The sequence below is a fragment of the Silurus meridionalis genome, chromosome 6 (assembly GCF_014805685.1).
Source record: "Silurus meridionalis isolate SWU-2019-XX chromosome 6, ASM1480568v1, whole genome shotgun sequence".
Classification (NCBI taxonomy): Eukaryota; Metazoa; Chordata; class Actinopteri; order Siluriformes; family Siluridae; genus Silurus; species Silurus meridionalis.
In genome coordinates, this window is record NC_060889.1 from 31,461,777 (window position 1) to 31,488,576 (window position 26,800).

Genomic DNA, 26,800 nt, shown 5'->3' on the forward strand with positions numbered 1-26,800 from the left:
TTAGTAGTGAGGATTTTAGGAATTTCTTCACTGAAAAAATAGATAACATTAGAAAAACAATTGTGGCAGTTCAACCTCTGACAGCATCTCCTGAGACAGTGTTACTTTCAACTCCACAACTTCACTGTTTTACATGTATAGGACAGGAAGAGCTGTATAATGTTATTGGCAAAGCTAAATCGACAACATGTCAGTTAGATCCAATTCCTATTAAATTACTGAAGGAAGTGTTATATACAACTGGTGAGCCTCTTCTAAATATTATTAACTCCTCACTATCTTTAGGTCACGTCCTAAATCCCTCAAGTTAGCAGTTATTAAGCCCCTCATTAAAAACCTAATCTGGATCCAAACACGTTATCAAATTACAGACCAATTTCAAATCTCCCATTTATGTCTAAGATTTTAGAAAAGATTGTTGCTGCCCAATTATGTTCCTACCTGCAAGAGAACAATATCTTTGAAGAATTTCAGTCAGGTTTCAGGCTCCATCATAGCACAGAAACTGCTCTAGTTAAAATAACTAATGACCTGTTTTTAGCTTCAGACCAAGGCTTCATCTCGCTGTTGGTTTTACTAGATCTTAGTGCTGCATTCGACACTATAGACCATGATCTCCTCCTAGATCGCTTACAAAATTACATCGGCATTCAGGGACAGGCATTAAGCTGGTTTAAATCCTACCTGTCCGATCGTTACCATTACGTAGATTTAAATGGAGAGCTATCCAGGCTAATGCAAGTAAATTATGGCGTGCCGCAAGGTTCAGTTCTGGGACCCCTGCTCTTCACAATATACATGCTTCCATTAGGAAATATTATTAGAAGGCATGGAATTAGCTTCCATTGTTATGCTGATGATACTCAGCTATATATCTCATCTAAACCAGGCGATACAGCTCAATTAACCCGGATAACTGAGTGTGTTAAGGAACTAAGAGATTGGATGACCCATAACTTTCTACTTTTAAATTCCGATAAGACTGAGATTTTGCTCATCGTCCCAAAAACTAGTATACAGAAGCTCCAGCATCTCAACCTGCGTTTAGACGGATGTTCTGTAACCACTAGTTCAACGGTAAAAGACCTGGGAGTTATTTTAGACAGCAACTTGTTTTTCAAATATCATATCAACCAAGTTACAAAAACAGCCTTCTTTCACCTTAGAAATATTTCTAAGTTAAGAAACATGTTGTCTATATCCGATGCAGAGAAGCTCGTCCATGCGTTCATCACCTCCAGAATAGACTACTGTAATGCATTACTAGGTGGATGTCCTGTGTCATTAATAAACAAGCTTCAGTTAGTCCAGAATGCAGCAGCCAGAGTTCTTACAAGGTCAAGAAAATATGATCACATAACCCCGATCTTATCGTCCCTACATTGGCTTCCTGTTAAGTTTCGAATAGACTACAAACTAATACTTCTCACTTATAAAGCACTAAATGGTTTGGCTCCCATGTATCTATCCAGACTTTTAACTCACTACAATCCGCCACGCTCCCTGAGATCTCAAAACTCTGGGCTTCTAGTAGTTCGTAGAATAGCAAAGTCCACTAAAGGCGGTAGAGCATTTTCACATTTAGCTCCTAAACTCTGGAATAGTCTTTCTGACAGTGTTCGGGGCTCAGACACACTCTCCCAGTTTAAGTGTAGATTAAAAACATATCTTTTTAGCAAAGCCTACACATAATAAACGTCTCACATCATAACCTTGTGCTCCAGAACATCTGATCACACGCACATTATCAACTTGTGCTGTTAATATCATGAACAGCAGCTACGCTAATTTTTCTCTACTGCTTCTCTTTCTCTCCCCATCCCGAGACACCCTGAGGTTTGGCCAGCTCCAGTCACCTTCCACCATCTTGATGATTACGGACCTTTGAAGAAGTAGATGCCGAACTCGCAAACATCCCGAACCATCTAGAGACGTACCAGTGCCATTTGGATCCCGCTACATGTGTGGAGTTTTGACATTGGACCTCGTGGAGTGTTTAAAGGCTCTGGCATGGAGAAGCTGATGCTGGATCTGTGATGATCACAAATGCTGAGCTTATAAAACTAGGAGCTACTAACCATATAGACTGTATAAGACTGCAGAAAGAACATCACTTATAATCTTATACTCCAGTACTTATGTTAGTTCTCACTCTCCAGTGTTCTGTATTGTTGAAAGATTTATGATCAAACTCTTGATGTCACCCAAATGAGGATGGGTTCCCCTTTTGAGTCTGGTTCCTCTCAAGGTTTCTTCCTCACAACATCTAAGGAAGTTTTTCCTTGCCACAGTCACCACGGCTGCTCATCAGGGACAAATTCACACCATTCACCTTCACTGTTGATTTGTGTAAAGATGCTTTGAGACAATGTCTGTTGTGAAAAGCGCTATACAAATAAACTTGACTTGACTTGACTATCTTCAAGCGAAGACTAATCTTGCGTACCAGTGTATGTTTATTCTTTTGTACGTCGCTCTGGATGAGGGCGTCTGCTAAATGCCGCAAATGTAAATGCAAATGTAAAAATCATTCACCCACTTCTGGTCACCCTCAGCCTGAGAGCTGGGCTCCCTCTGAGTGATGGTTTTGAGCCCTTTCCACACACTGCTGACATTGTTCTGCTGCAGCTGATCCTCTATCTTCCTCCTGTAGCAAGCTTTTCCTTCCCTGATATTTTTTCTCAGTTATCTCTGGACAGTTTTTAGCTCTTTTTCACACCATCTTCTTCTCTTTAAGGAGAGTCTTTATATCAGGGTTGATCCATGGTTTGTTTTTGTGAAAACACTGTACAGTCCTGGTGGGTACATTATTTTCCACACAGAAGTTAATGTAGTCAGTGATACAGTCTGTTAGACTGTCAATATCCTCCCCATGTGGATTGTACAATTCCTTCCACATAGTTGTTTTAAAACAGTCTTTCAGAGCCTCACTGGTCTCATCAGACCATGTCCTCACTGTGCGGGAGGCAGCTGGTTGCCTGCATACAAGAGGTTTGTACACCGGTGGGAGATGAACCAGGTTGTGAGCCGATCTTCCCAAGGGGGAATGAATGAATCCCCCCTAAACACCACATGTGACTTTATATGTGTGATTTATTTTATATATATTATATAGACGTCCACTTACACAACCTTTACTGTGTCTACATTAATACCCAGAAATAAACAATACACAATAACATCTTATAATACAGTCATTATTTATTGATTTTAATTCTTTTACAGGTTTTTATTGAATATAATCAAAGTCTTTTTTTTTTTTTTTTATTGGTGCCTGATTAGAAAACTATATATATACAGTTTTCTAATCAGGTACATAATTTATATGATATATTTTTTGAATCTGCACACACACACACACACACACACACACACACACATATATATATATGTTTACCTGTGTGTGTGTGTGTGTGTGTGTGTGTGTGTGTGTGCAGAGTCAAAAAATATATCATATATATCATCCTGGGCTCAATTTATGATTTAAAATATAATGTAAAAAAAATATTATTCCTGCTTAAATACAGGCAAAGTGAATTTCAAAATAATTAAACACTCGATTCAGCTTCATTCAGGATCTGGTCAATTCTTTTCATGTTGTTCTGCACCCACTCGAGTTCAGGATCTCCACACACCTGACGGCTGTTCTTCTTCAGGGTAAAACTGCAGAACAGAGATGATGTACATCAGTGTAGAACTGCAATAAAATCAGAAAATCTCACACTCACACACTCCACCATTATATACAGTTATATTATATTACACACAATTATACAATAATAATGCACATGAAAATGCTCACTTTTTATTTCTATTTTATTTAACCTTTATTTTTCCAGGAAGGTCCCATTGAGATTAACAGAAATCTCTTCTTCCAGGGAGTCCTGGCCAAGGTGGCCGATAAAAGTTTCACATAAACACATAACATACAAAACAAATTCTAAACAAACAAAGGAAAAAAAAAAAAAAAAAGATTTAATTATAAATCAACAAATCACTTAATTTAAACAGTAACCTACTTCACTCGTTTTACATTGCAAAATATTTTTAAACACATTCAAAGAAGGAATTATTTCTAGTGGATTAATAGCTTGAAATTCATTCTACAGCCAAGGAGCACAGTAAGAGAAAGCAGATTTTCCGTGTTCCGAGTGTATTCTAGGTACGTCTAATGTAATACCGGTTGACGTTCTGGTGCTGTAGTTCTTTTTTATGCAAACATAAAAGCCTAGTAATATAATTTGAAGCATACCAAGCAGTGCCTTTACAGAATACTAATATATGTGATTTCCTTCTTTGCTATAAGGAGGTCCAACCTACACAGTTATATAGCAAACAATGATGAGTACGTGAACAAGCATTAGTTATAAAACGCAATGCAGCATGATAAACACAATCTAATCTTTTTAATATATAGAGGCATGCATATAAATAATATCACCATAATCTAAAACGGGTAAAAAAAGTACTCTGTATAATTTTCTTTCTAGCTCCAAAAAAAACCATTTTTTTTTCGAAAGAAAACCCAGTCTTGGTTTTAATCTTTTTACCAAGTAATCAATATGAGCATCAAATGCCAACTTCTCGTCTATCCAAATTCCTAGATATTTGTAAGTTGTTACTCTATCTATATGCACGCCATCCATAGAAAGGATAGACGGAGCAGTGATCATAGAACGACTACGCGAAAAAATAATATACTTCATTTTTTTCGCATTTAAAACTAATTTCAATTGGAGTAAATTATACTGAAAAGTATTAAAAGAATTCTGGAGAATTTCAATAGCTTGTGACAAAGGATGCAGTTGAATAAATAATTGTATCGTCAGCATAAAATGTAGCGTTGGGTTTTATTCCCTGCCCTAATTCATTTATAAAAATCGAAAAAAGAAGTGGTGCCAATAAAGAACCTTGAGGAACACCATTCTTGACTGTTAACTCAGATGAAATATAATTATCTACATCAACACATTGCATTCAAAGCAACAAGCAAGGCAACACAATGCTGTCTTTCATCGAGAGCAGTTATTAAATCATTTGTAATAAGTGTTTATTATTATTCATTAAAATGAATAAAAAGAACAATAAGGAGGTGAAAACTTACATGACTCCAGGATTTGTACACCGATGGTCTGTTAATTTATACTCTTTAATGACTCTGATAGGGAGTGGAGTTCTCTGGTAACTGAAACAGCATTTGTCTGGTCCATTTGAGTCTGTAAGAAAACATTTCCACATTCAGTTCTGTGATTAAATGTTCAATAATTCGATATTAAACACTTTTATATTCAGTATAAAATGCAGGTCTGATGTATCTGTTGCTGTAGTTCATGTTTATACTGAATTAATGCGCTCGTTCTGATACGTGTCTAAAGCAGAAACATCTTAGAAACGTGTAATTGTTGATATGGTGACGTTTTCACTAAAGAGATTTTTATGTGAAAAAGATGAAAAATGTCACCAGTGTTAATACTGTTTTTCTGTTTGTTTGTTTGTTTGTTTTTTTTTGTAAATCGAACGTAGCATAAAACATAATAGTGCTAAAAAAAGCTGTAGTTTAGATAAAATAAAAAAATCTTGGGAAAATAGTCAACTTCAGACTGTAACAGTAACTTGGCTTCATCACGCTTCTCCATCACTCAGTATTTTACTGTAAACACTGATTATGTTTATAATCTGTTACTGGGAGCTACTGAGCAACTCATAAAATAGCTCAACATTTGCGATCATCATAGATCTATAAATAATAATAATAATAATAATAATAATAATAATAATATTTAAATAACAAAATTAAAGTTTTCTTACTCTGGGCCGTTGTAAAAGACTGAAGGCAGGTGAGAACCAGCAGAACCAGCAGGAGACCACGAGAGATCATGACTGATGTTGATGATGATGATGATGATGATGATAGTGATGATGGTCACGATGTGAACAGAATGATACTTATACAGATCCCCTTCAGTTTATATAGCTGTTTCAGGAGGGTGTGTGTGTTTGTGTGTGTGTGTGTGTGTGTGTGATAGAAAGTTTCACTTTGAGTAAGAGACCAAAAATATCAGAGGAAGCTCATCTGCAGGTCTCATCTAAAATAAGAAAGAACTGAAAGTTTAATCAAAATGATCTCAAACAACATCTACACACATCACTGCCATTTTCCCGCCAATAATTCAATTCAATTATTATTATTATTATTATTTTTTTATAGTGCTTTTAACATTGGACATTGTCTCAAAGCAGCCTTAGTTTAAGAAACCTTGAGATGGAGATCAGATGCAAACTGTAGTCCTGAATCAGTGTAGCAGACTGTTGATATTAACTACAGTCCAAATCCATCCACACTTTGGAGAACTAGAAGGTAACGCAGACATGAGGATCTCTGGGATAAGAGACGCCACCACACCACCATTAACAACCCTGAGTGACCGTGTGAGAGTAAGGGGACGAAAGCATCCAAATATCCCAGTTCACCAAACACTCCATATCCATGATCCCTTCAGATCTGTTTCTGAGACTTTATGTCTGAGTCCTGAACACTATTCGGAAGGCTGTTCCATAACTGTGGAGTTTTATAAGAGAAACATCTGCTCCCCTGCTGTAGTCTTCATACCAACAAATAGCCTGCTAATTTACATATCTTTGTATACATCAAAAACTTAGTGTGGTTTTTTTTTTCACCTTTTCTCTAAATATCTCTCCCGTTTGCAAGTTTTTTGCAAAAATAGCTTTTTTCACACCTTGTCTAAAAAAACATCTCACTTTATCACACCTCGGCTTTAATTAACTCTAAATTAAACACCTCAGCTCTTTTTCTAAAGATGCTTTCATGTTGTTCAAAATCTCGTTGTGCTGTGAAATATCTCCTACCAATCTTACCAAATTTCATTTATTTCATAAAATTATTTTTTTTTTTTTTTTTCTGCAGCGTCTCTAATCTACCGGAATTTCTATGTTTTTCCAAATCGTATAGAATTTCATCAATAACTGCTATTTGTCTACTACTAGGTATATCTAGTAAATAAGTGGTATATTACCAAACCTGTCTCTACTGAAATTAGCAATGATTCTTTTTCTTCTTCTTCTTCTTCTTCCTCTTCTTCTTCTTCTTCGGGCTGCTCCGATTAGGGGCCTCTACATCTGCCTCTTTTAAACTAATGAAATTAGCAATGATTATGTTAGAAATAATGATAAATAAAAAACTAAATCATGTGTGAGTGCAAAATAAATTATAAAAAATATCAAATAATGCTACTTCTTTGCGTATAATATAAAATGAAGATGGCTCAAACTGAACTTTGTAACTCGTATATGAATCTTGCCAAGGAATCATGCGTTTTTTATGTTTATCTATTTTCAGTTACGGATGTCTGCAGATGTCTCAAACACATCCTATGTGCAAACTCAATTCCCTTTCAGGAACTCGAGCTGCTTCGAAACGCTTTGGGAATGCGACTGTGTTATCCATGCTCTGAATAATGAGTCTAATCAGTCAAAATTGGAGGCAGGCTGCCAACAGTGAGGGGACGTCACGGCCAGGAAGTATAAAACGCATATAAAACATTTTCCCACTACACCACGCTGTCTGAGATCCTCCAGCACTGCTCGACTGGTACCACCATCTCTCAAAATGAGAGGTAAGTACACGTCAAGGCTCTTCTCTGTTCTGGCACGAAGGTGGTGGAATGAACTCCCCTAGATGTTCGTACAGCAGAGTCCCTGATTATCTTCAAGCGACGACTGAAGACCTACATCTTCCTGAAACACGTTTGTTTGCAATTTTGCGTACCAGTGTAGATTTATTCATTACTAGAGACTCAAATTACTTTTGTACGTCGTTCTGGATAAGGCGTCTGCTAAATGCCGCAAATGTAAATGCAAATGTAAAATCATTCACCCACTTCTGGTCACCCTCAGCCTGAGAGCTGGGCTCCTCTGAGTGATGGTTTTGAGCCCTTTCCACACACTGCTGACATTGTTCTGCTGCAGCTGATCCTCTATCTTCCTCCTGTAGCAAGCTTTTCCTTCCTGATATTTTTCTCAGTTATCTCTGGACAGTTTTAGCTCTTTTCACACCATCTTCTTCTCTTTAAGAAGAGTCTTATATCAGGGTTGATCCATGGTTTGTTTTTGTGAAAACACTGTACAGTCCTGGTGGGTACATTATTTTCCACACAGAAGTTAATGTAGTCAGTGATACAGTCTGTTAGACTGTCAATATCCTCCCCATGTGGATTGTACAATTCCTTCCACATAGTTGTTTTAAAACAGTCTTTCAGAGCCTCACTGGTCTCATCAGACCATGTCCTCACTGTGCGGAGGCAGCTGGTTGCCTGCATACAAGAGGTTTGTACACGGTGGGAGATGAACCAGGTTGTGAGCCGATCTTCCCAAGGGGGAATGAATGAATCCCCCCTAAACACCACATGTGACTTTATATGTGTGATTTATTTTATATATATTATATAGACGTCCACTTACACAACCTTTACTGTGTCTACATTAATACCCAGAAATAAACAATACACAATAACATCTTATAATACAGTCATTATTTATTGATTTTAATTCTTTTACAGGTTTTTATTGAATATAATCAAAGTCTTTTTTTTTTTTTTATTGGTGCCTGATTAGAAAACTATATATATACAGTTTTCTAATCAGGTATATTATATGATATATTTTTGAATCTGCACACACACACACACACACACACACACACACATATATATATATGTTTACCTGTGTGTGTGTGTGTGTGTGTGTGTGTGTGTGTGTGTGTGCAGAGTCAAAAATATATCATATATATCATCCTGGGCTCAATTTATGATTTAAAATATAATGTAAAAATATTATTCCTGCTTAAATACAGGCAAAGTGAATTTCAAAATAATTAAACACTCGATTCAGCTTCATTCAGGATCTGGTCAATTCTTTTCATGTTGTTCTGCACCCACTCGAGTTCAGGATCTCCACACACCTGACGGCTGTTCTTCTTCAGGGTAAAACTGCAGAACAGAGAGATGATGTACATCAGTGTAGAACTGCAATAAAATCAGAAAATCTCACACTCACACACTCCACCATTATATACAGTTATATTATATTACACACAATTATACAATAATAATGCACATGAAAATGCTCACTTTTTTATTTCTATTTTTATTTAACCTTTATTTTTCCAGGAAGGTCCCATTGAGATTAACAGAAATCTCTTCTTCCAGGGAGTCCTGGCCAAGGTGGCCGTATAAAAGTTTCACATAAACACATAACATACAAAACAAATTCTAAACAAACAAAGGAAAAAAAAACAAACAAACAAAGATTTAATTATAAATCAACAAATTAGTTAATTTAAACAGTAACCTACTTCACTCGTTTTACATTGCAAAATATTTTTAAACACATTCAAAGAAGGAATTATTTCTAGTGGATTAATAGCTTGAAATTCATTCTACAGCCAAGGAGCACAGTAAGAGAAAGCAGATTTTCCGTGTTCCGAGTGTATTCTAGGTACGTCTAATGTAATACCGGTTGACGTTCTGGTGCTGTAGTTCTTTTTTATGCAAACATAAAAGCCTAGTAATATAATTTGAAAGCATACCAAGCAGTGCCTTTACAGAATACTAATATATGTGATTTCCTTCTTTGCTATAAGGAGGTCCAACCTACACAGTTATATAGCAAACAATGATGAGTACGTGAACAAGCATTAGTTATAAAACGCAATGCAGCATGATAAACACAATCTAATCTTTTTAATATATAGAGGCATGCATATAAATAATATCACCATAATCTAAAACGGGTAAAAAAAGTACTCTGTATAATTTTCTTTCTAGCTCCAAAAAAAACCCATTTTTTTTTTCCCGAAAGAGAAAACCCAGTCTTGGTTTTAATCTTTTTACCAAGTAATCAATATGAGCATCAAATGCCAACTTCTCGTCTATCCAAATTCCTAGATATTTGTAAGTTGTTACTCTATCTATATGCACGCCATCCATAGAAAGGATAGACGGAGCAGTGATCATAGAACGACTACGCGAAAAAATAATATACTTCATTTTTTTCGCATTTAAAACTAATTTCAATTGGAGTAAATTATACTGAAAAGTATTAAAAGAATTCTGGAGAATTTCAATAGCTTGTGACAAAGGATGCAGTTGAATAAATAATTGTATCGTCAGCATAAAAATGTAGCGTTGCGGGTTTTATTCCCTGCCCTAATTCATTTATAAAAATCGAAAAAAGAAGTGGTGCCAATAAAGAACCTTGAGGAACACCATTCTTGACTGTTAACTCAGATGAAATATAATTATCTACATCAACACATTGCATTCAAAGCAACAAGCAAGGCAACACAATGCTGTCTTTCATCGAGAGCAGTTATTAAATCATTTGTAATAAGTGTTTATTATTATTCATTAAAATGAATAAAAGAACAATAAGGAGGTGAAAACTTACATGACTCCAGGATTTGTACACGATGGTCTGTTAATTTATACTCTTTAATGACTCTGATAGGGAGTGGAGTTCTCTGGTAACTGAAACAGCATTTGTCTGGTCCATTTGAGTCTGTAAGAAAACATTTCCACATTCAGTTCTGTGATTAAATGTTCAATAATTCGATATTAAACACTTTTATATTCAGTATAAAATGCAGGTCTGATGTATCTGTTGCTGTAGTTCATGTTTATACTGAATTAATGCGCTCGTTCTGATACGTGTCTAAAGCAGAAACATCTTAGAAACGTGTAATTGTTGATATGGTGACGTTTTCACTTAAGAGATTTTTATGTGAAAAAGATGAAAAATGTCACCAGTGTTAATACTGTTTTTCTGTTTGTTTGTTTGTTTGTTTTTTTTTGTAAATCGAACGTAGCATAAAACATAATAGTGCTAAAAAAATTCTGTAGTTTAGATAAAATAAAGAATCTTGGAAAAATAATCAATTTCAGACTGTAACCATCACTCAGTATTTTACTGTAAACACTGAATATGTTTATAATCTGTTACTGGGAGCTACTGAGCAACTCATAAAATAGCTCAACATTTGCGATCATCATAGATCTATAAATAATAATAATAATAATAATAATAATAATAATATTTAAATAACAAAATTAAAGTTTTCTTACTCTGGGCCGTTGTAAAAGACTGAAGGCAGGTGAGAACCAGCAGAATCAGCAGGAGACCACGAGAGATCATGACTGATGATGATGATGATGATGATGATGATGATAGTGATGATGGTCACGATGTGAACAGAATGATACTTATACAGATCCCCTTCAGTTTATATAGCTGTTTCAGGAGGGTGTGTGTGTTTGTGTGTGTGTGTGTGTGTGTGTGATAGAAAGTTTCACTTTGAGTAAGAGACCAAAAATATCAGAGGAAGCTCATCTGCAGGTCTCATCTAAAATAAGAAAGAACTGAAAGTTTAATCAAAATGATCTCAAACAACATCTACACACATCACTGCCATTTTCCCGCCAATAATTCAATTCAATTATTATTATTATTATTATTTTTTTATAGTGCTTTTAACATTGGACATTGTCTCAAAGCAGCCTTAGTTTAAGAAACCTTGAGATGGAGATCAGATGCAAACTGTAGTCCTGAATCAGTGTAGCAGACTGTTGATATTAACTACAGTCCAAATCCATCCACACTTTGGAGAACTAGAAGGTAACGCAGACATGAGGATCTCTGGGATAAGAGACGCCACCACACCACCATTAACAACCCTGAGTGACCGTGTGAGAGTAAGGGACGAAAGCATCCAAATATCCCAGTTCACCAAACACTCCATATCCATGATCCCTTCAGATCTGTTTCTGAGACTTTATGTCTGAGTCCTGAACACTATTCGGAAGGCTGTTCCATAACTGTGGAGTTTTATAAGAGAAACATCTGCTCCCCTGCTGTAGTCTTCATACCAACAAATAGCCTGCTAATTTACATATCTTTGTATACATCAAAAACTTAGTGTGGTTTTTTTTTTCACCTTTTCTCTAAATATCTCTCCCGTTTGCAAGTTTTTTGCAAAAATAGCTTTTTTCACACCTTGTCTAAAAAAACATCTCACTTTATCACACCTCGGCTTTAATTAACTCTAAATTAAACACCTCAGCTCTTTTTCTAAAGATGCTTTCATGTTGTTCAAAATCTCGTTGTGCTGTGAAATATCTCCTACCAATCTTACCAAATTTCATTTATTTCATAAAATTATTTTTTTTTTTTTCTGCAGCGTCTCTAATCTACCGGAATTTCTATGTTTTTCCAAATCGTATAGAATTTCATCAATAACTGCTATTTGTCTACTACTAGGTATATCTAGTAAATAAGTGGTATATTACCAAACCTGTCTCTACTGAAATTAGCAATGATTCTTTTTCTTCTTCTTCTTCTTCTTCCTCTTCTTCTTCTTCTTCGGGCTGCTCCGATTAGGGGCCTCTACATCTGCCTCTTTTAAACTAATGAAATTAGCAATGATTATGTTAGAAATAATGATAAATAAAAAACTAAATCATGTGTGAGTGCAAAATAAATTATAAAAAATATCAAATAATGCTACTTCTTTTGCGTATAATATAAAATGAAGATGGCTCAAACTGAACTTTGTAACTCGTATATGAATCTTGCCAAGGAATCATGCGTTTTTTATGTTTATCTATTTTCAGTTACGGATGTCTGCAGATGTCTCAAACACATCCTATGTGCAAACTCAATTCCCTTTCAGGAACTCGAGCTGCTTCGAAACGCTTTGGGAATGCGACTGTGTTATCCATGCTCTGAATAATGAGTCTAATCAGTCAAAATTGGAGGCAGGCTGCCAACAGTGAGGGGACGTCACGGCCAGGAAGTATAAAACGCATATAAAACATTTTCCCACTACACCACGCTGTCTGAGATCCTCCAGCACTGCTCGACTGGTACCACCATCTCTCAAAATGAGAGGTAAGTACACGTCAAGGCTCTTCTCTGTTCTGGCACCGAAGGTGGTGGAATGAACTCCCCCTAGATGTTCGTACAGCAGAGTCCCTGATTATCTTCAAGCGACGACTGAAGACCTACATCTTCCTGAAACACGTTTGTTTGCAATTTTGCGTACCAGTGTAGATTTATTCATTACTAGAGACTCAAATTACTTTTGTACGTCGTTCTGGATAAGGGCGTCTGCTAAATGCCGTAAATGTAAAACGCACATGGAGAGAAGCCGGCTGAACACCACCACAGGGGCAGAAAAGAATTTGTATACACACACTTTAAAAATAACTTTGTAGCTTGGAAAAACCTTGAATTGGTCATTACCAAGAATTGGCAATGGCAGCTATAGAAAGCCTGTGGAACTCCAAACCTGGCAAACAGCACTGGACAAGGTTCTTCTTGTATCACTTTACTGTTTGAACTCGCCAGTGGAAGCTCCAGGTCACCACAGGGTCAATATTTTGGCTTCTTTTGTGTATGAACTGACAGCCTTCTGAACCAAGTTCATTCCTAAGGCTGACTGTAGCTCTTCACATGACCTGTTCAGGATCCTCACCTAAAAGATTTATCATTTTGTACCCATTTTTTTTTCTATAGTAGCAGTTACAATCCACAGTGTGAGAACTAATTCATGTTCTCAGCACAGTTTGAATGGTTGAGTCACAGAGACCACAATGTATTTCAAGACTGTCAGAAGTTATTTTTATTGCAGGAAGCACCACTTGAGGGTGGCACTGCTCAGGAGCAGACACACATAAACTCTAGGCGATGTAGATTCAATTTGTTTGTAGTGAGGCAGTAAATATGACTCATGCAGATCACTAATGTGTTGAAGATTTCAGATCCCAAAAATCCTATTTCTCTGTGTCTGGGCTGTTTTCTGAACTCTTATTCTACATTATGATTCCACACACTTCTGTTTGATTCTTTCTAAAATTTCATTAACTCTGATTCTGATTCTCACATCGATGATGATGTGTGTTTGACATTACTGTATTAACCAGATTCCCTTTATACAGAGTCACTGATCTCTCATTTATCACAACCTTCTGATCAGAAATCCAACCACTGACTTACTACTTTCTAGTTGTGAAGGGGGGATGGGGAGGTGATCTGTGTTTCAGATGGACATCATTATTTATTTTATTGATTCTCAGATGAAGCTTTGAATGAATCCCCAATAAAAACCGCATTTGACTTTGTGATTTATTTTATATATACAAACCTGATTCCAAAGATTGTGACACTGTACAAATTGTGAAAAAAAGAAATGCAATCATTTACAAATCTCATAAACTTATATTTTATTCACAATAGAATATAGATAAAATATCAAATGTTGAAAGTGAGACATTTTGAAATGTCATGCCAAATATTGGCTCGTTTTGGATTTCATGAGAGCTACACATTCCAAAGAAGTTGGGACAGGTAGCAATAAGAGGCCGGAAAAGTTAAATGTACATATAAGGAACAGCTGGAGATAAATTTACAGCTTATTAGATCAATTGGCAACATGATTGGGTATAAAAAGAGTCTCTCAGAGTGGCAGTGTCTCTCAGAAGTCAAGATGGGCAGAGGATCACCAATTCCCCCGATTCTGCGGCGAAAAATAGTGGAGCAACATCAGAAAGGAGTTTCTCAGAGAAAAATTGCAAAGAGTTTGAAGTTTTCATCATCTACAGTGCATCATATCATCCAAAGTTTCAGAGAATCTGGAACAATCTCTGTTTGAAGGGTCAAGGCCGGTAAACCATACTGGATGCCCGTGATCTTCGGGCCCTTAGACGCCACTGCATCACATACAGGAATGCTACTGTAATGGAAATCACAACATGGGCTCAGGAATACTTCCAGAAAACATTGTCGGTGAACACAAGCCACCGTGCCATTCACCATCACCGGCTAAAACTCTACAGGTCAAAAAAGAAGCCGTATCTAAACATGATCCAGAAGCTCAGGTGTTTCTTTGGGCCAAGGCTCATTTAAAATGCACTGTGGCAAAGTGGGAAACTGTTCTGTGGTCAGACAAATCAAAATTTGAAGTTCTTTTTGGAAAACTGGAACGCCATGTCATCCGGACTAAAAAGGATAAGGACAACCCAAGTTGTTCTCAGCGCTCAGTGTAGAAGCCTGCATCTCTGATGGTGTGGGGTTGCATGAGTGCGTGTGGCATTGGCAGCTTACACATCTGTTAAATCACAATCAATGCTGAAAGGTATATCCAAGTTCTTGAATAACATATGCTCCCATCCAGATGTCGTCTCTTTCAGGGAAGACCTTGCATTTACATGACGATGCCAGACCACATACTGTATTACCTTCTGGTTCTCCCTTTTAGTTATGCTGCCATAGCGAGTCTTGCCGGAGTCCAAACTTCACAGTGACATTAACTTTCATACAACAATAAGGACACTTAATAATCCATATCCTTCTCTTCCTGTCACCCTCCTCTCTCTCTCTCTCTCTCTCTCTCTCTCTCTCTCTCTCTCTCTCGGCCGAGTTAAACATGCTCCTGAGGCTCCAGTGACCACTGTTCCTGCCCCTCTCCCCTCCGTGGATCTTCCCACTTCGTCCAGGTCTTCCTCTGGATAGTGTTCTCTTTGACTGGAGGCCACTCTGTGCAGCTTGGGACAGTTTCTCATCAACACCTTGGGTGGTTCCATGAAATTCCGGAGTAAGAACGGGCACTTTGAGGATGGATTGGACTGCAGTTAATATCAACAGTCTGCTACACTCAGGAATACAGTTCGCTTCTGATCATCATCACTGTACCCCGCAACATTGTATATCTGCTTCAAATGGACATTTGGTGCAACCCAGATGAGGATGGGTTCCCTCTCGAGTCTGGTTCCTCTCAAAGTTTCTTCCTTATGCCATCTCAGGGAGTTTTTCCTTGCCAGAGTTGCTCATCAGGGACAAGTTTACTTACAAAGAACAAATTTACTTTGAATCACCACATCAACTGTGTAAAGCTGCTTTGAGACAATGTTCATTGTTAAAGGCGCTATACAAATAAAAATGAATTAAATTGAATTGAATACTGCATCAATTACAACATCGTGGCTGCGTAGAAGAAGGATCCAGACTGCAGTCCAGATTTTTCACCTATACAAAACAATTGGCGCAGCATAAAGAGGAAGATTCGACAAAGAAGACCTGAGACAGTTGAGCACCTAGAAGCCTGTATTAGACAAGAATGGGACAACATTCCTATTCCTAAACTTAAGCATCTTGTCTCCTCAGTCCCCAGACGTGTACAGACTGTTATTAAGAGAAGAGAGGACGCCACACAGTGGTAAACATGGCCTTATCCCAACTTTTTTGAGAGGTGTTGATGCCATGAAATTTAAAATCAACTTATTTTTCCCTTAAAATGATACATTTTCAGTTTAAACATGTGATATGTTGTCTATGTTGTATTCTGAATAAAATATTGAAATTTGTAACTTCCACATCATTGCATTCTGTTTTTATTCACAATTTGTACAGTGTCCCAACTTTTTTGTAATCGGGTTTGTATTATATAGATGTCCACTTACACAACCTTTACTGTGTCTACATTAATACACAAAAATAAACAATACACAATAAAATCTTATAATACAGTCACATTAATACTTTTACAGGTTTTTATTGAATATAATCAAAGTATTTTTCTGTATTGGTGCCTGATTAGAAAACTATATAACTAATATATATATATATATATATATATATATATATATATATATATATATATATATATATATATATATATATATATAGTGTGTGTGTGTCCAGAGTCGAAGAATAAAAAAACTTTAATTTAAAATCCCCTTTTTTTTAGCCCAGGATGATTTATCTGATTTAAACATTTTTTTAAACTATTTAAACACTCGATTCAGATCTGTTTAGGATCTGGTCAATTATTTTCATGTGGTTCTGCACTCACTCGAGTTCAGGATCTACACACACACGACTGCTGTTCTTCAGTGTAAAGCTGCAGATTAGAGAGAAGATGTACATCAGTGTAGAACTGCAATAAAATCCGAAAATCTCACACACACACACTCCAAACCTCCACCATTATATACAGTTATATTATATTACACACAATTATACAATAATAATGAAAACTGATAATTTTGAAAACTTACATGACTCCATGTTTTGGACACTGACGGTCTGTTACTTTATACCCTGTAATGACTCTGATAGGGATTCGAATTCTTTGGTAACCAAGACAGCATGTTTCTGGTCCATTTGAGTCTGTAAGAAAACATTTCCACATTCAGTTCTGTGATTAAATGTTCAATAATAAGATATGAAACACTTTTATATTCAGTATAAAATGCAGGTCTGATGTATCTGTTGCTGTAGTTCATGTTTATACTGAATTAATGCGCTCGTTCTGATACGTGTCTAAAGCAGAAACATCTTAGAAACGTGTAATTGTTGATATGGTGACGTTTTCACTTAAGAGATTTTTATGTGAAAAAGATGGAATAAGTCACCAGTGTCAATACTGTTTTTCTGTTTGTTTGTTTTTTTTTTTTTGTTTTGTTTTGTAAATCGAACATAGCATAAAATATTATAATGATAAAAAAATGCTGTAGTTTAGATAAAATAAAGAATCTTGGAAAAATAATCAATTTTAGACTGTAACAGTAACTTGGCTTCATCACGCTGCTCCATCACTCAGTATTTTACTGTAAACACTGATTATGTTTATAATCTGTTACTGGGAGCTACTGAGCAACTCATAAAATAGCTCAACATTTGCGATCATCATAGATCTATAAATAATAATAATAATAATAATAATAATTATTATTATTATTATTATTATTATTATTATTATTATTATTATTATAATTATAATTAATATTTTTTTTTTACTATATTTAAATAACTCAAGTAACAAAAATAATTCAAGTAACAAAAATATTTTTCTTACTCTGGGCCGTTGTAAAAGACTGGAGGCAGGTAAGAACCAGCAGAACCAGCAGGAGACCATGAGAGATCATGACTGATGATAATGAGGATGTTGGTGGTGATGATGATGATGATGATGATGATGATGATGACGAAGTGAACAAAATGATATTTATGCAGATCCCCTTTCAGTTTATATAGCTGTTTCAGGAGGCTGTGTGTGTGTGTGTGTGTGTGTGTGTGTGTGTGTGTGTGTGTGTGTGTGTGTGTGTGTGTGTGATAGAAAGTTCCACTTTAAATAAGAGACCAAAAATATCAAAGGAAGCTCATCTGCAGGTCTCATCTATAATAAGAAAGAACTGAAAGTTTAATCAAAATGATCCAAACAACATCTACACACATTACTGCCATTTTCCCGCCAATAATTCAATTCAATTTAATTTTTATTGGTTTTGTCCATAGTGCTTTTAACAGTGGACATTGTCTCAAAGCAGCCTTAGTTGGAATAAAGAAGAAACCTAAAACAGACTCAAGATGTGTTCCTACGGTGAACCAGAAGGTAACACAGACATGAGGGATCTTTGGAATAATAGAGGCCACCACACCACTGTCAACAAACCTGAGTGAACATGAAGAGTGAGTAGACGACAGCATACAAATATCCCAGTTCATCAAACACTCGATAACCATGATTCCTTCAGATCTGCTTCTGAGACTTTGACTATGTCTGAGTCCCAAACCCTATTCGGAAGGCATCTCCATGGTAACAGTGGAGCTTTATAAGAGAAACATCTGCCCCCTGCTGATACAGAAGAGATGTAAATTAGCAGGCATTTTGTTGCTAAGAAGGCCTTTCTCGGCCCGCCCCGTCAGCACCAAGACCGTGGTGTATTCCAACATCCTGGTGCTCAGGGATTGCGGCTATAGTGTCATTCCACGGGTTGAAGAGACTCTGGGACTATATCTCTCCCTGGGTATGGCATCTTCCCTTAAACCCCTGACAATACCCCAAGCTCCTGTGCACTACCTTGGCGCTGGTGGGTAAGGCTTATGCCTCAGCAGGTCAGGCAGCTAAATGTCCCCACACTATGTTGGTGCTGCAGGCATACCAAGCCAACCTGCTGCGGGAGCTGGATCTGGGGAACCCCTTGGCCGGCCAGTGGCCCTTTAAAATCCCAACGGGCCACAAAAGAGATCGCTAAGGCCATTTGCCTGCTCCTTGGGCATAGCGCCAACCTCAACCCAACACTTCTTACCGCCAGTAGACAGAGCGTTGAGATGTCCTCTCCCCTGTGCGGGATCCCACGTGGCGCCCTGGGTCAAAGCCCAGTGAGGTGACAGATCTGAGGACTGTCATCTCCAGGAAGAGGGCTTCGCCAAAAGGTCCTGACCAGACCTGTGGAGGGATGACCGGAGTCGCATTCCCAAAGTGTTTCACCGCAGCGTCTCGTTCTCTCAGGGAACTAGGGTTACATATGTAACCTAGAGATGTTTTTTACTAGTAATGTCATGCCCTGAGTTCTTCTCGGCCGATATAGTTGCCTTGTAATCAATAAACTGCTCTATTTGTTATTTATCTTCACAACTGTATATTGAGTTTTCTATTCTAGTTTGCCTAAACTAAAAAAAGATTAATGCAGAAATTGCCAGGTTAATATTAAATAGTGTTAAGTAATTCTGACATGGTTTACATGTTGCTAGACTGCTGCTTCTAAAAAACAAGCTGGCATAAAATACATTTCAGAATCAGAAATAGCGTTATTACCAAGCATGTTTACACACACAAGGAAATTGACTTGGTGACAGGAGCTTCTAGTGCAGGAGAAGTACAATTTACAAGTGTGCAGTTTATAAATAGACCATTGGATTCTGTGTAAATGTGTCAGTTATGATGGACAATCATATGATGTAGTTATGAATATTTTAATTGATCAAGCTGAGTATAGCCTGCGGGACGGTGCTCTGTAGGTCAAACCAGAAGGAAAAAGTTTGAAGAGAGAGTGGGCTGTGTGTGGGGGTTCCTAAACCTTATAAATAGATCACAAATTGCGAGATCAGTCTTGTGTCTTAAACCCATCTCTGTAGTAACCTCCTTCTTTCTTCTTGTAGTAACGTTCTCATCCACAGAACAGAGGTCACATTGCCAGTAACCTCATCTATCCTTCTCTGTTTTCTCAGTCTAAAACAGTGGTGGTAGGATTTTTTCAGTCTGTTGTAAGAAAAGCTGACTTTCTGGCACTTACTGAGACCTGGATAACCCCACAGAACAGTGCTACACCAGCTGCTCTGTCTTCTGCCTATGCTTTCTCTCATTCACCAAGAGAATCCAGTAGAGGTGGTGGTATGGGTTTACTGTTGTCATGGAGATGGTCTTTCACACCTCTCCCTTTCTTACATCTAACCATGTCTTCTTTTTAATTCCATGCAGTTTTAGTTACCTCTCCAATCAACCTCTTCGTCATTGTCATCTACCGCACTCCTGGTCCCCTTGGAGACTTCCTAGAAGAGATGGACACACTGCTCAGTACTTTCCCTTCTGACAGCACCCCTCTGACAGTTCTTGGTGACTTCAACCTCCAATCTGACAAACTTCAGTCATCTTGCCCGCTGACTTTTCTAAAAATCTTCTTCTTGACATTTAACGACTGCCCTCCAACACACAAGGGATCAAATGTCCTGGACCTATATATATCAGTGGCGAGCGGTCAGGGCCAGCAAAGTCTTCTCTGCTGTCCTAAACACTATCAGAAGCACTGACCTACATTTACAACCTAAATTCTAATATTTGTTCCATAAAATTGTATTAATTTATTCCCAACAGTATATTCTCTTCATTTTGTAGCATTTCTCTTGACTGCACTGCTTCCAGTACGTGTAGGCGGATGTTAGATTATTTGTCCAATCAGATTTCAGCCTCTTTGTTCTGCCATGCAATCTAATCTGCCCAGGGCCTTCAAAGTCAGTCCTGTTGGCCTTTTTTACTATAGAGAATATTATGAATGGGTCTGTTTCTTTAACCAATCAGATTTCATACTCGTCTTACAGGGCAGCTAGCTGGCCCACAATAACGTCAGCATTTTTCTGTCCTCTTTTCTGTCAGAGGAAAACTGTTACAGCCGATTTCGACTGTCAAAACACGTCTGTAGCTCTGCACACATTAATACATCTGAGTATTATGCCTACGGAGAAAATGTATTTGGTCTTAGACATACTTAAAAACACATTTTAAATAAAAGCTAGACATCGTGTGGAGGTCGGCCAACCCCGAAGCTAGCTAGCTTGTCTCAGCCCGGGAAAGAGTCTGAATCTCTGGTGAGTAGGTTGTATTTTATTTACATTTTAATGTTTTTATAACGTTATTAGACAAATATTGATTCTGAACTGCTCCAGATGATATAGGTGCACAGTTGTGGTTTTAGTGTTGAGGTTTGGAGTCTTAACTTGGTTTGTTGCTTCAGTAAAATGGTTTTCACCTCCATATGTGAAATGTCTCTCTGTAATTCCACGTGTTGTTATATTGTGTTTTTGTATTGTATTGATGGTTTCTAAAATTGTGACGTGATAGTGGTGGTATTAAGAGGTGGATTTAGTCAGGTACGTCCTCACTGAAGGTCCAGGTAACAAATTCACAGCCTGCCACTGATATATATACAGTGAGGAAAATAAGTATTTGAACACTCTGCTATTTTGCAAGTTCTCCCACTTAGAAATCATAGAGGGGTCTGAAATTGTCATCGTAGGTGCTAAAAAAAATCCAGAAATCACAATATATGATTTTTAAACTATTTATTTGTATGATACAGCTGCAAATAAGTATTTGAACACCTGTCTATCAGCTAGAATTCTGACCCTCAAAGACCTGTTAGTCTGCCTTTAAAATGTCCACCTCCACTACATTTATTATCCTAAATTAGATGCACCTGTTTGAGGTCGTTAGCTGCATAAAGACACCTGTCCACCCCATACAATCAGTAAGAATCAAACTACTAACATGGCTAAGACTAAAGAGCTGTCCAAAGACACTAGAGACAAAATTGTACACCTCCACAAGGCTGGAAAGGGCTACGGGGAAATTGCCAAGCAGCTTGGTGAAAAAAGGTCCAATGTTGGAGCAATCATTAGAAAATGGAAGAAGCTAAACATGACTGTCAATCTCCCTCGGACTGGGGCTCCATGCAAGATCTCACCTTGTGGGGTCTCAATGATCCTAAGGAAGGAGATAAATCAGCCCAGAACTACGCGGGAGGAGCTGGTCAAGGACCTGAAAAAAGCTGGGACCACCGTTTCCAAGGTTACTGTTGGTAATACACTAAGACGTCATAGTTTGAAATCATGCATGGCACTTAAGGTTCCCCTGCTTAAACCATGTCATGATTGGGTGAAGAAAACCATCAGCATAGAATCATTCAACACATTCAAAGTGTCTCACTTTGAATTAGCTTAACATGTGGCTTAAAGAAAATAAATGTCATGCCAAACAGGACACTTTTTTTAGATATTAAATATACGCATGTATCTGCTCTGATTTATTAATACCTACTGTGCAAAGCAAAGCACATTTATTACTTGTTTGCTTCTCTGAATAATCTCTTCTTAAAATACTGTTTCTATGTTAGGTATGTTCTGGGTTGGTCTCTTGCAAACTCCTCTTTCAGGAATTGGTGCATGTGTACTGGGAGAACACCAGTTATATACCAGCAATGGGTGATTTAACTTATATCATTTATTCATGGCTCCTTTGAACATAAAATTTCTCTTAAAGGTTATTGACCTTGTTGAAGGGTCCAGCATTTATACCTTCCAATCAGATGTCTAATTTCTTAACTACTGTACTCCAAACTTCACTTGACTTCTGAAATATGACAGAACAAAGAATCACATCCCCATAAGCAAAGAGTAAATGCTTTCTTCTTGCATGGAATGATCTAATTAAAGATCATGGAACAAAATCTGGAAGTCGCTTGGATGTGATCAGTATCAGGACCTAGAGGAAACTGTTGTGGAACATAATAGATAGATGAATGTCTATATCAATATAAATAAATAAATAGATTTATTATCACACAGAGAGAAGAAGCCTCAGAGGAACAGGAGTTGAAGCACTTTTTAAAGGTTTTTATGAACATTAGAAGGAATCTGAAGGAAATATTTAATATCTTTGACCACAATCCAGTCAAACAGATGGCATTAAAACACTGTTAAATCGTCAATAAAGACATCTAAGATCTATCCAAACAATCTAATCCTCTCATCATGGACTCTAAATATATTTTTGTAGCGTCTGGCACAGATCATTTAGATTTCATGTCCCAGGCATTCCTTTTAACCTATGACATCTTCACCTCAATCAAAAGTTGAAACTTTTATTGGGGGTAATATAGTCGTAAAGTGCCACACTCCCCCTTTTTAAAGACACAAACCGGACCAGACACTGAACTCCTGTTGAGTTCACCAAGACCCCCTAATCCTAAAACACACACCCACACACAACTGGCTCCAGAAGGTCTGGATCCTACCACAAGACGAGATAACCCCATGCAGGTTCTCTGTTGACCGCATAGAGACCGCGACCATAAAACACCCACACATACACAATGCACACACACTGATACAATAAAGCATTCCTTTTTCTAATTAAACAAAATGAATAAGATGCTCCACACCCCACGACATTAACCTATACTTGTATGTATCTCCTTTATTGTTTATAGTTGTATGCTAAAGATCCTATTAATGTAACTCTATTAATGTGTCTCTTCTATTAAGGCTTAATTGACTTAAGATTATCTGTTCTTTACTTTCCTGACAAGGGTGCATTTGATCAGAATACGACATTGTACTAACATCCGTTATACGTTAATTACTGGTCCCAGCACGTTAATGTATACCTGTTCTAATGCTGTATGTCCTTTCAAGGCCTGATGTCAGAATTTATACAAAATTATCTGCTCTTCACTTTCCTAATGAAAGTGCATTTTGTTTTGTGTTTTCATTCTTTTATCAGAACATTATGTTGTAGTAACAATAGTTACACTTTGACTACTGATCTATGTATGTAATGTACCGCTGCCGTTATGCCATCAATCCTCTCGTGTTTAGTATCCAAATGACCACAAAATTATCTGTAACTTACTTTTCAAACAATGGTACATTTTATTGGATCAGGAAAGTCACCATACCGTCTTAATACACTTCAGATAAAACTTTAAAGTTCTATAATCCAAACCATGCCCACAGACACATGGAACAATGGGGAGTTTTTCCCTCCAAAATCTCAACCCTTAGTATTGGCCGTTCCCCCAAAGATGGGTGGAGTTCGAGACCTTTAAAATATCACGAACACCACCAATCGTTGGTCAGACGTCTGAAACAGCTTGGAAACGACTCCTCTTTCTTCAAGATCTTCCGGCAAGCTTCACTTCCAAGAACATCCACCGCTCTGATCTTCAGGAGAACCTGGAAGAACATCTGACCCCACCCTAAATGGCTCTTCAAAGATTTCCTTTTCGCATCCGGACTCTTGTGCAACAAGCCAATGCAAGTAACCGTTTCCTTTACCAACGAATTTAGATGCGTATTTTAAGTCTTAGTAAATCTTAAGGTGAATTTGAATTCCTGTGACGATTTCCCAGTTAGGGTGTGCTTAATTTTGAAGCTTAAGCATTTCCATCCATTCCCTTTCTTTTAACAATTTCTTCTTGTTTCTTTCTCTCCCTCCTTTCCTAGTTTTCACCTTTGTTTATTTTATTTTATTTGTGTTTTCTTCATTTCTTTTGTTTGTTCGTGTAGCTAGTTTTATGTTGTGTTTGTCTCATTTATTAAACGCCATATTTTTCACAAGTGATCGTTTCTAAATACATTCGTAAATGCAAAGTTCCTGCTACATCCGGTCTGAACTACTTGCTCTTTTAATTTAATTTACGGTATAAAGTAAAAGGGGGTTACGTCTTTCTTGGCCAGGGAGATACCTCTTTTATAGAATTAATATAAATTATACTGTCTGTTTGGCGGACGAACAGACAAATAAGTGTAATGTTAATTCCATCACCGTCAATTCAACTTAACTTAAATATTTATAATTACTATAAATATTTACCTTTCTTTGCGAGCTAAATTCGCTACATATAATGGTGGAGAATGCGGGCAGTTGTTCAGACTTTGTTTTTTTGAACTAACTCAGCGTCAATTCACTTGTGTTAATTTACTGTGCGCTTGGGGTGAGATAGGACGCAACGTAGACTACGCTTTAGTGATCACTATTTTGTTTTATTTTATGTTATTTTGTTCCTATTTGTAAGTCACGATTAATCGAAAAAAAAAAAAAGAAAAGAGAAGAATTTAAACTGCAGTTATAATATTAAAAATCCCTCGTAAAGACGAAGAAATCTCTTTACTGCACATTTTAATATTATTGTAATCAGCTACGGGGACGAAGAAATCTCCCCATAGTTAGATTAAAGATTGATTTGAGCGTGTTCCTCTTATCATCTTTTAAGGCCTTGTAATTGCATCGCTGTTGAAGTAATTGCGTGTTCCAATTTACTTCAAACCAGAGGATAATACTCCGTTTAGGTTTAAACATCAGAGTAGCTAACTGATGCGTGCCTAATGCAGACCCAATCATAAATATACTACTGACTAGTTGTTGATTGGTATGTAAAGGGAGTTGAAAACCTTGATCAAGTGATTATTAGAACAGCGAAGAAACCCTGTTCTTTTGTTTATTTATGTATTTTGGGGGGCAGCGAAACAAACCTGACCCACCCACTGTGTGCCGTTGAGTGGCACAAATTGTGGAATTTGTGGAAAGAAGAAACCTTTCCTCAGTTGTTAAACTGTGTTTCGAGTAGTGTAACTCTTATCAGCTAACTCTTAAGATCTAATCTTACATATCAACAGCGAAGGAACCCTGTTGACTATATACTTATTTAATTTTACCTTTATTATTAGCTGCGTCCTCTCAGCATTAACTTATTGAGGCAACGAATAAAGCCTGCTTCCTTAATTTGACACCTGTCATGACACGTAGGGTCAAGAATAATCTTACCCCAAACGTTATCAATCACCCCCACTAGATAAGTTAGGGCCCCACACTTCCAGATAAACCACAGGGGACAGGTTATCTAAGTAATTAGTACCTTTGCAAGCACCCCCACCTCTAACTTCAGTGTGTGTGAACTCTCTCTCTCTCTCTCTCTCTCTCTCTCTCTCTCTACCTCCTGGTTTGTTTGTCTTTAATTTTATTTCATTTTATTTTTACTATCTTCAATTAATATTGTTTTGTTATTCTTATTTTTAATTTTTTTTCTCCCTTTTCTCCCTTTTATTATTTTTTATTATTATTAATGTTTTGTTTATTTTTGTTTGGTTATTTCTTGCTTTATTACTATTATTAGTAAATTTGTTTTTTTTTGTTCCTTTTACTGAATTTTTATTTTGACATTTTGTTATCGACTTTTATTTGCTTTATAATTATTATTATCATTATCTTTATTTCTCTAATTTTTCCCTGCTCATTGATTTACTACCCACTTCCTCTCACTTATTTTAAATTAAATTTTAAATAGAGGGTGAAGCTAAAATTTAAAATTAAGTGCTATTTAGGTTCGACCTTATAGCCCTTCCCCTTTCAGACCTCGTCCTGCTCTATCACTTATTGTGAGTTTGATCTGTCTATTTTCATTCTATTTGGTTGTGACGTGAGGTAAAGGCCTAACTGGGAAATCATCACAGTGAACTTAAAGTAGCCAAACCTTTAAGGTGATCCATTAGGTTATCACGCCGCTAGCCCGATCCGGCCTCCGCTAACTGTCTAAACTAGTCAGTTCAAATTGAGTGTAGAGTACGTTCTTGCCTATTTAGGCCACCAATACTGTAAGAACTTGCATTGGCCCTC

The 26,800-nt window shown here is 37.1% G+C and overlaps 1 protein-coding gene and 1 long non-coding RNA gene across 2 annotated transcripts; both read right to left on the reverse strand.

Moving 5' to 3' along the window:
* Window positions 1-3,439: 3,439 nt before the first annotated feature.
* On the reverse strand, window positions 3,440-5,935 carry LOC124387979 (C-C motif chemokine 4 homolog). The gene is made up of 3 exons (XM_046852609.1): window positions 5,809-5,935; window positions 5,105-5,216; window positions 3,440-3,663 (listed from the first exon to the last, which is right to left on the reverse strand). The coding sequence occupies exons 1-3, from the start codon at window positions 5,876-5,878 to the stop codon at window positions 3,549-3,551; spliced, it is 297 nt and encodes a 98-aa protein (XP_046708565.1). The 5' UTR covers window positions 5,879-5,935; the 3' UTR covers window positions 3,440-3,548.
* A 2,916-nt stretch (window positions 5,936-8,851) lies between these two features.
* Window positions 8,852-11,259, reverse strand: LOC124387995. Its single transcript, XR_006926309.1, has 3 exons — window positions 11,139-11,259; window positions 10,465-10,575; window positions 8,852-9,005 (listed from the first exon to the last, which is right to left on the reverse strand). It is a non-coding gene; the product is annotated as an uncharacterized LOC124387995 (long non-coding RNA).
* Between the last annotated feature and the right edge of the window lie 15,541 nt (window positions 11,260-26,800).

Bases quoted from the DNA above. Each gene is read 5' to 3' on its own strand.
- LOC124387979 (XM_046852609.1), bottom strand. From the start codon at position 5,878: ATGATCTCTCGTGGTCTCCTGCTGGTTCTGCTGGTTCTCACCTGCCTT. The intron at 5,217-5,808 runs GTAAGAAAACTT...GTTTTCTTACAG, and splicing joins GTCTTTTACAACGGCCCAGA to ACTCAAATGGACCAGACAAA. The intron at 3,664-5,104 runs GTAAGTTTTCAC...TCTGTTCTGCAG, and splicing joins TGTACAAATCCTGGAGTCAT to TTTTACCCTGAAGAAGAACA.